This window comes from Lemur catta, chromosome 12, assembly GCF_020740605.2.
Source record: "Lemur catta isolate mLemCat1 chromosome 12, mLemCat1.pri, whole genome shotgun sequence".
Lineage (NCBI taxonomy): Eukaryota > Metazoa > Chordata > Mammalia > Primates > Lemuridae > Lemur > Lemur catta.
The window spans coordinates 8,921,573-8,934,692 of NC_059139.1; the positions used below are offsets into that span (position 1 = coordinate 8,921,573).

The 13,120-nt window shown below is 39.8% G+C and overlaps 1 protein-coding gene across 1 annotated transcript in view; it reads right to left on the reverse strand.

Annotated features, from left to right (window-relative positions):
• Positions 1-13,120, reverse strand: part of DNAH5 (dynein axonemal heavy chain 5) — a 193,791-nt gene that overhangs the window by 111,033 nt on the left and 69,638 nt on the right. The window contains exons 32-36 of the mRNA XM_045565937.1: positions 12,437-12,593; positions 9,291-9,503; positions 8,387-8,611; positions 6,826-6,998; positions 181-359 (exon numbers count right to left, since the gene is read on the reverse strand). Of these exons, the coding sequence (XP_045421893.1) occupies positions 181-359; positions 6,826-6,998; positions 8,387-8,611; positions 9,291-9,503; positions 12,437-12,593 (947 nt within the window). The remainder of the gene's footprint in view (positions 1-180; positions 360-6,825; positions 6,999-8,386; positions 8,612-9,290; positions 9,504-12,436; positions 12,594-13,120) is intronic.

Below are 13,120 nucleotides of genomic sequence, written 5' to 3' on the forward strand. Positions count from 1 at the left end.
CAAAAGGCAAGTGACACTAACATTCCGTCCACACAATACTGGCAAGACTAAAGATTTTCCAAAATGTTTTACAAAGTTGAAAAATGACCCTAAAAGGTAGCCAATGGATGAAAAATAAATTTCAAAAAGATGTTCTACCTTAGCTGAAATTTCCCATAAAATTAAAAATATAACCCAAACCTTTAAAAATCCGTCCAAGTCCTCGGAAATCCATCTGGTCCGAACAATTGAAAACCACGACATATTTTCCGAGACATCGTCCCATATCTTTGGTAGTTTCTGTTTTGCCTGTTCCTGCAGGTCCAGCAGGGGCTCCCCCCATGCTCATTCCTAGAGCTTGAGCCAACGTGATATAACACCTGGGGGGAAGAACCATCACTAGAACTATCCCACCAGCATCGGGAAGGTACTTCCAAGACATCACAGTGAAATGAAACCCACATGAGAATAGAGAACAGGAGATCTAAGCCCTTGCCTGTACATAACATTTCCAAAACTATCCCCTAAAAGACATTTATCCTTATCAATGTTAACATGTGTTCTGTAAAAAGGAGGGGGTAATCTATTAGTAAATTAGTTTGAAAACAATTGAAAAGGTTAAACAGGCTACTGCTGAATTTTTCAGGCTTTCTTATGATAATGTGTATTGAGAATTTCCAAGTATGAAAAATTATACATAGCATTTCCAAAATTCACCTGGAATCTTTTTCACAGAAATCTGTCCCCATCTAAAAAAAAATGATATTCTGTGAAACAGATTTGGAACCATTTAAATAGATTAATCCCCTTTTGAATCTAAGAGTCGATAATTTGACGTACCTGGGATTTGAATCACACATTGCTAAGTAATCACATCTTGAATCTATTTCTGTGAGCAGCTATAAGACCTGCACACACCTTCCACTGTGTCTTGCTATATGAGATTAACAACTAAAAGATTGGAGAGAGCATACGAGAACGCCCAGGAAGGAAAGGTTTTAACCTGATAACTTGCTGATGAATGACTTGATTCCCAGCACCACCTGGTGTTGTCAAAGGAGACAAGTTGTAAAGTGATGCGATTTACAGTTTTCTTATGGCCAAACTATAAAACATTCATCTGGACTTGAAAAATATTTCAAAGAAAATGAAGTGATTACGTAGCATGAAGGGTGAAAACGAACAGTTAGCACACCAACTGGAGGTGTTCCAGGGTCTCTATTTTATTGGAAACAGGTGCTGAAAAGGCAAGTCAGCGACTCAGCCCTGAACGTATACAGAGCCTGGATACGGAAGACAAGACCTGGGTGTGAACTCAGGAGGATGCCTGCTGTCACTCTCATTGTGCCTTTTAACCCAGGGTCTTCATTCTCCCCCCCTTGCACTTTCGCCATCCCTTTCAGGGCAGAATCTGTCATTACAACAGCCAACACGATGTGCTCCACATGCATTATCTCACTTAATTCTCCAGAGAACTCTGGATGAAAGCTACTGTTCTTTTCCCTTGTTTTACAGATGAAGAAAGAGGCTCACAGAGATCGAGCAACATTTCTCAGGATTGTGGTGGGAGAGCTAAGACGTGGGCCAGGCTGTCTGGGTGTAAGCCAAGCCCTGTCCCTGTCCCTGTCCAGTCCACCCTACCAGGGTAAGAAATATGTCTCCATCAACTCTGTCCACTCAGCTGCTCTGCCTCCCAAACCCTCATTATAAGTGGTTTATATTTAAACTGAAAAAGTAGCAAGTTGCTTCAAAGAAATCATCCTATTTACCTGCAAAGTGAGTGGGCATGTCAGGTGACTTATCTCTTACTTTCTCTGCTTGGTGAGGCTTCAGAGCAACTGCTACACTGGTACCCAAACAGCCTTCCAGTGACAAGAATGATCTGTTGGAGCATCGCCACATACCTGTTAATGAGACTCTTCCCAGAGTATCCTAGACGTGTGTGTGCCTCCCTCCCTCCTGCCCTCCTCTGCTTTCCTTTCTAATCTCTTTCAAGCTATTTTCAAAAATGTCTCCATTCGTGAACAGGGTTTGAACTTTGTGTGTTTTAATGGCCTGTTGACAGCTCTGTTTCAGTTTTCCACCCTCCAATTAGACTGCTGTAAACTCTCTGCTGTCGCGATCTGGGTCTAGTTCAGATTCACACCTTGAACTACTTGCCTAACCCCTGGCACCTTGTACGCTATGAATATTTGTGAATAAATGGGTTGTGCTGGTCCAGCCATACACTCCTATCTGGTTTCTCCTGTCTCGACAGCTATTGGAATTAGAGATATAAAATGTGACCATGATGCCAAATGAACAGCAACCAACCCCATGACCCAATGCTCGTTAGCACTCAATTTGACCGAATCCCTCACCACCATCAGTATTAAGTATTCATATCACGGTAGATGCATTTCACCACATGTAAACCAGAAGTGGTTTCAGCTCCTATTGATTCTAAGATGCTGAAAAGTTTCCTAAGACAACAAAGGTACATGTGTCAGCAAGTTACTTTTCTTTGTTGAGAACTTGGTTTAGTTACAGACTCTTTGATTATAGGACGTGCTTAAGGAAAAACAAAAGGAAACATTGCTAAGGAATGTGTTTATCAGTGAGTCAGAAAAACAACAATCATAGCAGAAGTAATATTAATGACTACCATTTGCTCTGTGTATTTGTATTACCTCTAGTCCACACAATGATTCTAAAAGAAAGGAATCAGAGACATTGGGCGTCTTGCCTAAGACTACACAGCTGTACAGGCAGAGTTGAGTGGTCAACAGTCAGGCATGACTCACAGAAGCTGTAAAAATATGTCAGGGAAAGATACATATTATTAGGCCTGTCTACATTTCTTACCAATCGGATAAGAAAGATGCTTCTATCAGCCCTCGACTTCCTCTGCCCTCTGCCTTAAGTGACAGCTGTGGTCCAAACAATTCTATACTTCTCTGCGTGTGCTCAGAAGTGGGAGGAAGGACGGGTCATTAAAAACACCATGTGTTTTTGGCCAAAGGTGCTATATGTTATCGTATTATAATGACTATTTTATCATCTGAAATGTCTGCAACTCTGTCTACATGGGGTTGAGCTTCCCAGAGCCTGGAGAGCTGCCGCAGTTGCTGAATTTTCACAAGTCAGCCAGCGAAACACTAACAATAAACCTATCAGTGCCTCTAGCATTCTACTGTTTTAAATTATTAATTTTAGTGAGAAGCTTTCTTTTGTAAAAGAGAGCAAATCTTGCAATGGATTCCCAATAACTAGCAAAACGTGATGAATCACTTCTCACATAATCAAATTATTTAGAGAAAAATGAACAAGTGAACATTTTGGGTGAATCAGGCTGCAACACTTCGGAAGCACCTCTACCTGTACACTTATAAAAACTTCTTCAGCTTTTAAAGTTCTCAAGTTTTTTGATATAAAAAATGCATGATAGTGAATATAGTGAAAGAATCAAGTTGCAGAAAAGGTTGTAAACTATGATATCTACATGTGAAAATTTAAAAGGGATTTTGACATATAGCCATGCAAAGTTTTCAGAGGCACAGAAAATAAACTGTTAATCATTTTGAAAAATAGGAAAGTTTCCCTCCCACATTTTCTACTTCGTGTTCTTCTGTACCATTTAAAATTTTCACCATTAAGATGCAACTTTGGAAATAATCATTTCTTTCATGTATTCAACAAATATGTATTTAGCACCTGTTATGTGACAGAACTATTCTAGTGAATAAATCACATGAAGCCCATGCCTCAAGAAGCTTATACCATAAAGGGAGGAAACAGATTATTTTAAAAATAAGAAACAGGGAAAATAAAGCTGGGTCAGAGGGTTATGGAGTGTGAGGATTGCTGCTGCAAATGTGGAGGCTCAAAGACCCCTCTGAGGTGACATCTGAGCAGAGGCCTGAGGAAGTGAGGAAGCAAGCTAAGCCACTACTGAAGGAAGAGGGTTCCAGGTCAAGAGTGCAGCAGGTACAAGGGTCCTGGGGCAGGACTGTGCTGGCACTGTTCAAGAAACAGCCAAGGAGCAGGTAACGGGAGCTGAATGAGGAAGGAGAGGCAGAGAAGTGGCAGGGGCCAGATGGTGGCAGGGGCCAGATCGTGGCGGGCCTCTTTGGCTGAAGTGAGGACATTACTTTTACTTTTTGTGAAATGGAACCACAGTGGAGAGTTTGGGGCAAAGGAGTGACAGGATCTGACTTATATTCTGGTATTTGAACTGAGAACAGACTGTACAGGGACAACAGCAGAGGCAGGGAGGCCAATTAAAAGACCATTGCAATAATCCAGGTTAGGGATTACAACGGTTTGGATAAGAGTAGTAACAGCAAAGGGGTGAAAAGCAGTCACTTTCTATATGAATTCTGAAAGTAGCACTGACCAAGTTGATGGTACATTGGATAATGAGGTGAGGGAGAAAGAACGGCCTCAAAGATGCTCCAAGGATTGTTGGACTGAACCACTGGAAGGTAACATCCGCAGGTTTCAGGGATTAGGACATGAGCATCTTAGGGAAGACCATTATTCTGACTATCACACTGCCCCCACCACTCTGATAACATGGACTGCCCATTTACTGAAATGCAGAGATGACAGGAGGGTACTTCTGTGGCAGACAATCAAACCTGCTAAGGTAAAATATCCTATAAGCATCCAAGTGGACATGTAGTGTAGGCAGGTGGATATACATGTCTGGAATTCAGAGGAGAAGCCCTGGATGGATGCAGAGATTTGAGGTCAACATCTAGTGGTATTCAAAGCCACATGGGATCACTTAAGGAGACAGAGAAGGAAAGAGCCCTGGCATGTTCTATATCGAAGAGGTCAGAAAGCTGAAGAGGAACCACCAGTAGGAACAGATATGAAGGGACAACCACACCAGAGTGAGGAACCAGGTCAGCATGGTGTTCTAGAAGCCATTTGAAGAAAGTATATCGAAAAGGAGAGAATGATGGACTGTCCCAATGCTGCTGATTGTTCAAGGAAGACGCGATCCAGGAAGAACCACTGGATTTAGCAACCCGAAGGTCAGGGTGACTTTCACAAGAGCTGTTTTATGAGAGTGATGGGGAAAGTGTGGTTGTCAGAATATGGGTTCCCCAAACATGTCCACGTTCCAGTCCCTGGAACCTGTGAGCATGTTACTTTCCATGGCTAAAGGGACTTTGCAGATGTCATTAATGGTAAAGACATTGAGATGGAGGGATTATCCTGGATTATCCAGTAGACCCAATCTAATCTCATGAGTCCTTAAAAGGGGAGGCGAGAAGCAGAAGGGTGGGCCAGAGACATGAGACAGAAGGAGGAGAGATTTAAAGCATGAAAGAGACTCAAGCCCCCGCTGCTGGCTTTGGAGATGGAGGAAGGGGTTGAGAGTCAAGGACTGTGGCAGCCTTCTGAAGCTGGAACAGCCCTCGGCTGACGATAAGAAAATGGGATCCTTTTATAACCACAAGGAAAGGAATTCTGCCAACCACCCAGGGAACAGATTCCCCGCTGGAGTCTCCAGGAAGGAACACAGCCCTGCTGACACCTGATTTAGTCAGTGAGACCCGTGTGAGATTTCTGATGTACAGAACTGTAAAAATAGTAAACTTGTATTGTTTCAGCTTCTAAATTTGTGGCAATTCGTTAGGGCAGCAAAAAATAAAAACTAACACCAAGTGCTTGGAGCAAGTTCAAAACAAACCAGGTGGAGAGAAATTGTGCTTTCGAGGGATTTTGATGGGAGCGTAGGAATTGGAAGGAAACTGGAGCCGTCACCGTAGGGTTTTCTGTGTGGAAACACTGCAACATGTTTGTATGTTGATGAAAATGATCCAGTAGAAAGTGAAAATTGATGCTGCACCCAGAGAGGAAATCGTGGGTTCAGTGGAGGTGTTGGCTTTTGGATGACCTGTCTGGACAACCAGGAGAGAAAGAGACTTCGTGGGGAGAGGTGTCCAGGTTAATGGACGTGGCAGTGGAGGATGAGGGCACAGTCTCTTCCTATGACCTCGTCTGTCTCCTCAATAAAACAGGAAACAAGGCCTTCAGTGGAGAGAGAAGAAGGGAAGGAAGTACGGGAGGTTTGAAGGAGAGGAGGTGTGACATCACCGCGTACGTGTTTCAAGGGAAATTCCTATTTGGTAACTCTTCACGCTTTTTAAATGAATAGTATTTTTAATTGACAAGCCTTCATGACACACATTTATGGGCTATGGTGTGATGTTATGTTACATGCACACAACGTGATGCAATAATAAAGATTCAGCGCATCCTAGAACAGAGAATATACAATGTGGCTGATGCCACAAAGTTCAAATCAGACTAAGAGAATTACAGAGTATCATTCCTGGAAGGACCCTTGGAGACAGCCTAGTTTATCTTGCAGATGAGGAGACTGAGTCTAGGGGGCTGCAGTGATGCTCTCACTAACGCCTCCAAATGCCTGGCCAGGTGCCTGTCCCTGCTTTTCACCTGCATTGATACTCAATTTCTTTCCTGCTAAAAAAAACCATCTAAATTGTTTCTCAGCAATGAAAAGGCACTAAAGCAGCCCTCAAGGCCCACGGTGATTTGTACCTAGTGACATACAGCAATTAATTCCTGTTATTATTCATTCAACATCCACAGATACATTTAAACTTCGCCTTTATAAGACTGAAGGCAACAGAAGAAAGGTCTGTTTCAGTCACAAACCTAATTCCCAGATGAAGACACAGGTGTAAAGCTAAAAATATTAGATTTCAAAGGTTTTAATATCAAAGAGCCAGTAAACCCTAAGCAAAAATCCCCTGAACAACCAAGAGAATGAAAGCGCCAGGGGAGGAGGGGAGCAGAGAGGCTGAGGCATCAGAATCCTCCCGTCACCTGTCTGTGAGTGGCGTTATGACAAGCCTGTCAGTGCAGCCTAAAAATTCATTCTGGTATATGAAAGCCACATCTGTGATATGAATCATCATCTTGTCAGAATCTTCATTAAAATAAAATCTGCACTGTTTCAGCCACTCAAAGTCCGTAGGACTCTTGATATGCATGTGACACTGAAATTCAAAAGGTATATGTTAGAACTCTGATGAGAATCACTTATTAAACAGACACATTAGCATTCATGTAGATCATAAAGTGAAATAAATAGAACTCAAAGACAACCCAACTAGTTCAGAGATGTCAACCATATCACCAGCCAACCCATTCATTTACTGATCAATAAAAAGTAAACTGTAGAAGATATGGGGAAAGGAAAATTCAAGAGCCACCCCTAGTTATTCCCCTCCCGTTTAAATGGCATTACATATCTTAATAATAAGATATTCATTTCTTGAATTTCACCCTTAAATGCCCAATACCATAGTCCTAGTCATGAAATATAATCTATGAAAAACATGTTTTGGCATACCAAGACAGAACTAAACAATCTCATTAGGAAAAAGGCGTCTCTTAAGATTATGACAAAGTATACTGTTGAGTTCTTTATTTAATCCATTAATTACTTTTCCTAGTAATTACACGGGGCCAAAATTTCTAACATCTAAATGACAGGTTATTGCCTAGCAATGCTTTTGTCTGAATTTTTCAGCAAATTTTAAGCCACTTTAATCATTTTTCTTTGACAAATAAGAACTAAAATTACCCTGAGCCCTTTATTTCTCAGAGTGGCAAATAGTGTGCTTAACTATTGAGAGGAGATTAGCACACAATAGCTTGAATGCGCTGCCTTTATTTCCATCACATCAGTACCAATCTTTCATAATCTTTTTTACATAATGGGGTGAGACACAATCCAAAAAATTATTATGAAAATAAGAGCTTCTTGCCTCTCTTATCTGATGTTATATTTTACAGTAAAGGACAAATTTCATTTCATTTCTTTTCACATTTCCCATTTCCTACAGCTGCTAAACTCTTTTTCCACTCTATTCTCTCCTTAAAGGCAAAAACCTGCATGACACCTGAATGTCACAAGCTATATTAGGAAAGACCATTTGCAATCAATGACATAAAATGTAGCAAAACTTGTCAAGGATGTGACTTTTCAAAAGATCCTAAACAGCTCCACTAGCAATATTACTAATAATTTCTGTAGCAAGAAACTGGTGATCTTCAACTAATAGCTAAAAGGAGAAAAAGAAAAATGGAAGCTTTTCAGGATGCTATATGACATTTTAACATTAAAAATAATCACATAAAGAATTGTAAAATAAAGTCTAATTGCCTCAGTAACATCTTAGCATAGATCATCGGAATATGACTGACATTTCAGTTAAGGACTGAAAAGAAAATCTGACAACGAGCTCTGATTATGAAGATGATTCTTTGCCTGAATTTAACCTTTTCCCTGAATTCAGTCAAACTAATTCTAGTGGGTAAACACAGATAGCATCTAGGATTTGCTTTTCTGGATATGCCACAGCATTTATAAAGAATTTACCAGCTCATCAAAGATATCCCGTTGGTGCACATGAATAGTAATCAAAGTCTCGTATTTCACCCGTTCTGCGGAACTCAGCTCCTTCGTGGTGACATCTATCAGTGTGTTTAGTAGCTCCAGGAAAGACTGATTTGTTTTCTGCATGATTTTTTTATCAAACTTGGCATTTCTCAGGGCTTCTTCTGAATCCCGTGTCCATATCATTTGAATTCCTAGTAATCCAACCTTATGGAAATAAAAAAGGGTTTATGTGTTTGTGTTGCACATTTATACATTTAAATAGAAAGTAGAACATAATGAATAGTTGTGATTATTATGAAAGTATAAAGCCTTGATTACATCAATGCGAGACCTTCTTTCACAACCTATGAGAACTCTACTTCTTGTAGTTTTAAGTCATTTGTGTTTAAGTCACATTTCTTCCTAGATAGACTTTAAGTTTCTCACAGGTAAAGAATATGTCTTAAACTTGCTTTACCCAAACTAGCACTGTGTTTACCCAGAGTAGATGCTCACAAAATCTTTACTGCTCACAATGACTAAAAAAATATTGTTTCCTGTATTTTATGCTAAAATATATTTTCATTTTTCTAGTAAACTATGCACTAGGCACATTTTTATGATTTATATACATTGTTACATAAAGATATTCATTGGGGAAAAAACTGTTTTAAGTTAAAGAAAATATAGCAAATATCTCTACAACCCAAATACACATTTAATTCTCTCTATATATGACCATATAATCTGTAGTTGAAATCAATACGGTTATCTCTATTTAGTGAAAATTTTAATATTGGTCTAGAGTTAAATTATAGCCATTTGTGAAGCTTACAATAGACAATGTTTGAGATTTAAGATGACTGACTTTATAAAAAATACTTTCTAATTTCAGTACACTGACCTGAGCAGGGAAGAATGAAAGAAATTCAATTAACTGGAAACCTGTTTCTTGAATATTTGCAGCTGCTTGGCGAATCACGTGATGTAATGAGGACTGGGATTCCTCTAAGAGAGAATTAAGCCAAACTTCCACATTGCCCTCTGCCATCACAGGTTTATCCAATTCAATCGTCTCGCCCTCTCGGGAGGAAACCGACAGAATTCGATCGTAGATCTATGTTAGAAGCCAACAAAATAGCTATAGTCATATAAGAAATTTTTAAATGTTTAACTTTCCTCCATTCTCCTCTTATAAATGTTGTCTTTCTCATAGAACATTAAGCTACAGATTATAAAATACTGCACAAGACAAGACATAATACAAAATTGATTTCAAAACAATAAAAAAGTTACCCATGAAGTCTAAAAGGGAATACTCAATTAATTCCAAATAATCTATACCGTAAGGGGGAAAACATTTTCTAAAGGAAATATTGAATACAAATGTGATGATGAAAAAAATCCCTAAGCTTTCTCTTGTGAAATGAGACTCTCTCAAAGCTTGTCATTCCACACCACGAGATTATCAAGTTGACGTTAGCAATAACCTAGTCAATATGATCAATGCAAACACTTTACAAGGTAATTCCAATTCTGTACCAAACCTGGTGCTTTTTACAGGAGATCTTGGTTGCACATAATGTTTTCTAATTCAAACCCAGCTCCTGTTCTGGTCTTTCACTTCCATTCCCATGGAGTATGACAAAATGAGAATAGCATAATACTTGGAGTTCTAAGATACATTCCATGACCACGCACTATTGGAGGAAAACATCTCTGAGACTAAATTTCTTGCCTATAATTAGCCATTAAAAATCATGCTTGCCCTGTTTCCCTACCCACCTCACACACTGTTCATGCCAATTAAACAAAATAACACGAACTATAAAGTAAATGCAAGTGTTTGTTGTTGTTTCTGTTCTATGGTAAAAACAGAATATTGTTCCCTGGGCTCAGATTTAGTGCTGCACTGACAGTCCTCCTCAGCTATAGGCAGAAGCAGTCCACCAGGAAGCTAATGAGTGTTCAGTTTCAGGGTCCTTCACTTACACGGACCCTTTACAAGGCCCTGAGTGTAAATTTGTACTTATAATTTTATAAGATTTAGGACTCACACAACCAGGATCTGCCCCCTGTTTCAGAAACCTTATGGCAGGGAAAATAAAAAACAAAAGCAATGCTATCTTAAGAAGTAATTGCTATGAAAAGAGGCTAAAAATCTGTGGGCATTTCATCAACAAAAGAGGAAGTTTAAATTATCTTCAATGTACAACTCGAGACTGTGAGAAGCTTTGCTCCTGAACCATGAGATTATAGTGCTTTAGCAAAAGGATTTAAGTGAAACATCAGGAAGAACTTCCTGGTTAATTTAAGTCCCTTCCTTCAACGCACACGTCCAATGGATCAACAAGAAACAATGGTTTTAAACCATTAAAATCCATCCTATCTTTCCTTCCTCTCTGTCCCTTCTGACAAGGCTTTTATTATAGCAGTTCAGCCTTTTCCATCCTGACTTTGCAATGGCTTTCAACACAGTTTTCCTTGGTTCCTTTCATTCCACCTCCTGCCCTGCACCAGAGAAGCTTTCTGAAACACAAATCAGGTCACTGCCCTGCGTAAAAGCCTCCCATGGCCTGGTGTCACATTCAGGATGAAGTGGAATTCTGCAATGTCATGTGCTCAGTCTTTGGAATCTGGCCTGTCCCTGCTTCTCTCTTTGCTCATCATTCCTTGTTGTGAGTTGAATTGTGAACCCCAAAAAAGATACGTCCTAGGCCCTGGCACCTATGTGGTATCTGTGAATGTGGCATTATTTGGAAATACAGTCTTTGCAGATGCAATCAAGTTAAGAGGAGGTCACCTTCTAGCCTCTAGAACAGTGAGAAAATACATTTCTGTTGTTTTAAGCCACAGCAGCCCTAGAAAACAAATGCACTCACTCACATACCCACATTTCTGACATCCTGGGCTGCCCACACCTCCAGGTCCCTTGCACGTGATCTTCACCTGCCTGGTTATGTTCCACTCACCTTCAAAAAGTCAGTTCAAGTTCATATTCTCCTGTAGAAAGCGTTCCCTAACTCCCCTATGCACCCAGATTAGGGCTCCCTGACAGGAATTCCCTTGAACCTTGTGCTTCATACAAGCACAATAATAACAATTCAAGTCCAAAATTATCAACATTTAATGGGCAAATTTCTCTTGAGTATGGTACTGCATAAAAATGACTTAGTGTTAATCATGATGTATTCTTCCTGGGAACCCCGGGGCCAGCATCATGTCTGGCACAAAGCAAGAGGCTTGACCTTAACAACTGGTTTTCAATTGCTTATAATGGAATAGCTCGAACACTGCACTAACTGCACGCTGTAGACTCTATTTGTTTACTCCTCTGTCTCCTGCACCAGAGTCGAGTCCCTGGAAGCTAATCCCAATGTTAGGCATGACATCTGGCACATGGTAGCTCCTCAATAAAGTAAACCACGTCCTAGGATGAATAAATGAATGTTACTATGGGATGTGTATGAAGCACCAGAGGGAAACTGAACACAATCTCAAATGGGAAGGATCACTTGCCTATGGAATTTTTAATAGAGGGAAGGATTAGATAGTATCTTTCGGCAGCTGTGCAAGTGTAGACACCCTCAAGCTGAATGACCTTTTTCAGATCCCCAACTCCATAAACATGGAAGTGTAAAAGAAATTTCAATAAAGCATGCTAAAAACTTCTGAAATCTGATTTTAAAAAAATCAAATCACTGGGGCAATTCTGTTTATTCAAGGCATGAGTTTATGAGCAATTGGTTTCTTTACCTTGTTGGATTTCTAAGTAGTTAATTTGGCCTGCAAAACCATGAATGCTACATGCAATGCATTCTTAATCACATTTAACTTATCAATGTTTATTCAAATCTATAGTTCAGATAGTAAAAAATTACCCAGTTCTGAAGGTAATTTGGACCCCAAAGTTTGTTCTCAGTTACTGACCAAGAATTAATGGACAGGAAAGTAACCCTTTGTAAACACAGGGTCAGAGAACTACTTAATAAAGACCACTGAGATTCTAAGATGCAGTGATTGTCGGCCAGCAATGAGAATAAAGTGCACCTTTTCATGGAACTTGACAGTTTTAATGTTGTCAAACACATTGAGCAAGTGGGCTTGTATGGTGTGGGAGTCCGATGCCTGTCCCAGAATCTCCAGAAGGGCTGGATCCGAGACAAAGAAGAACCGAGGGAAGCAAAGTCGTTTCTTCTCCAAGTATCTAAGAAGGGAGGAAAAATACAAACTTTTATAAACACACAAAAATTGACCATTCTAGGAATACATTAACCTGGATGGGGAAAAAGGAAAGACTGTGTGATAGTCTGATTTTCCCACATGATTTTTCAATACTTTTTGGCTTTTTCATTTATGAAAAGATTCCTCAAATAGTTATTTCATATTCTGATGGAGAAATTATTTTTTTTCCAAAATTGGTGGTAGAATTTCTTCATTTTTTACAAGTGAAATGTATACATTTTACTTAGTCTGGAAAATCTCGTGCACCCTTTGTAGAAAGCAGGATAAAATACACACAGGGAATTTTTGCTTTGGTTTGGTGTGGTGTGGTTTGATTTTGATTGTAAGCACAGCACGCTGTGTCACCTAAAGGCTCTATATAATTCTTGAAATTGTATCTTAAAGGGAATCCAATGAATCCAGTGTCAGAGCAGAAGCAAAATCCAGCTGTGAATGAGCTCCATGGAGGGGTCTTGGCCCTGTTCTCAGCCTCCCGGAGTTCCCGAAATC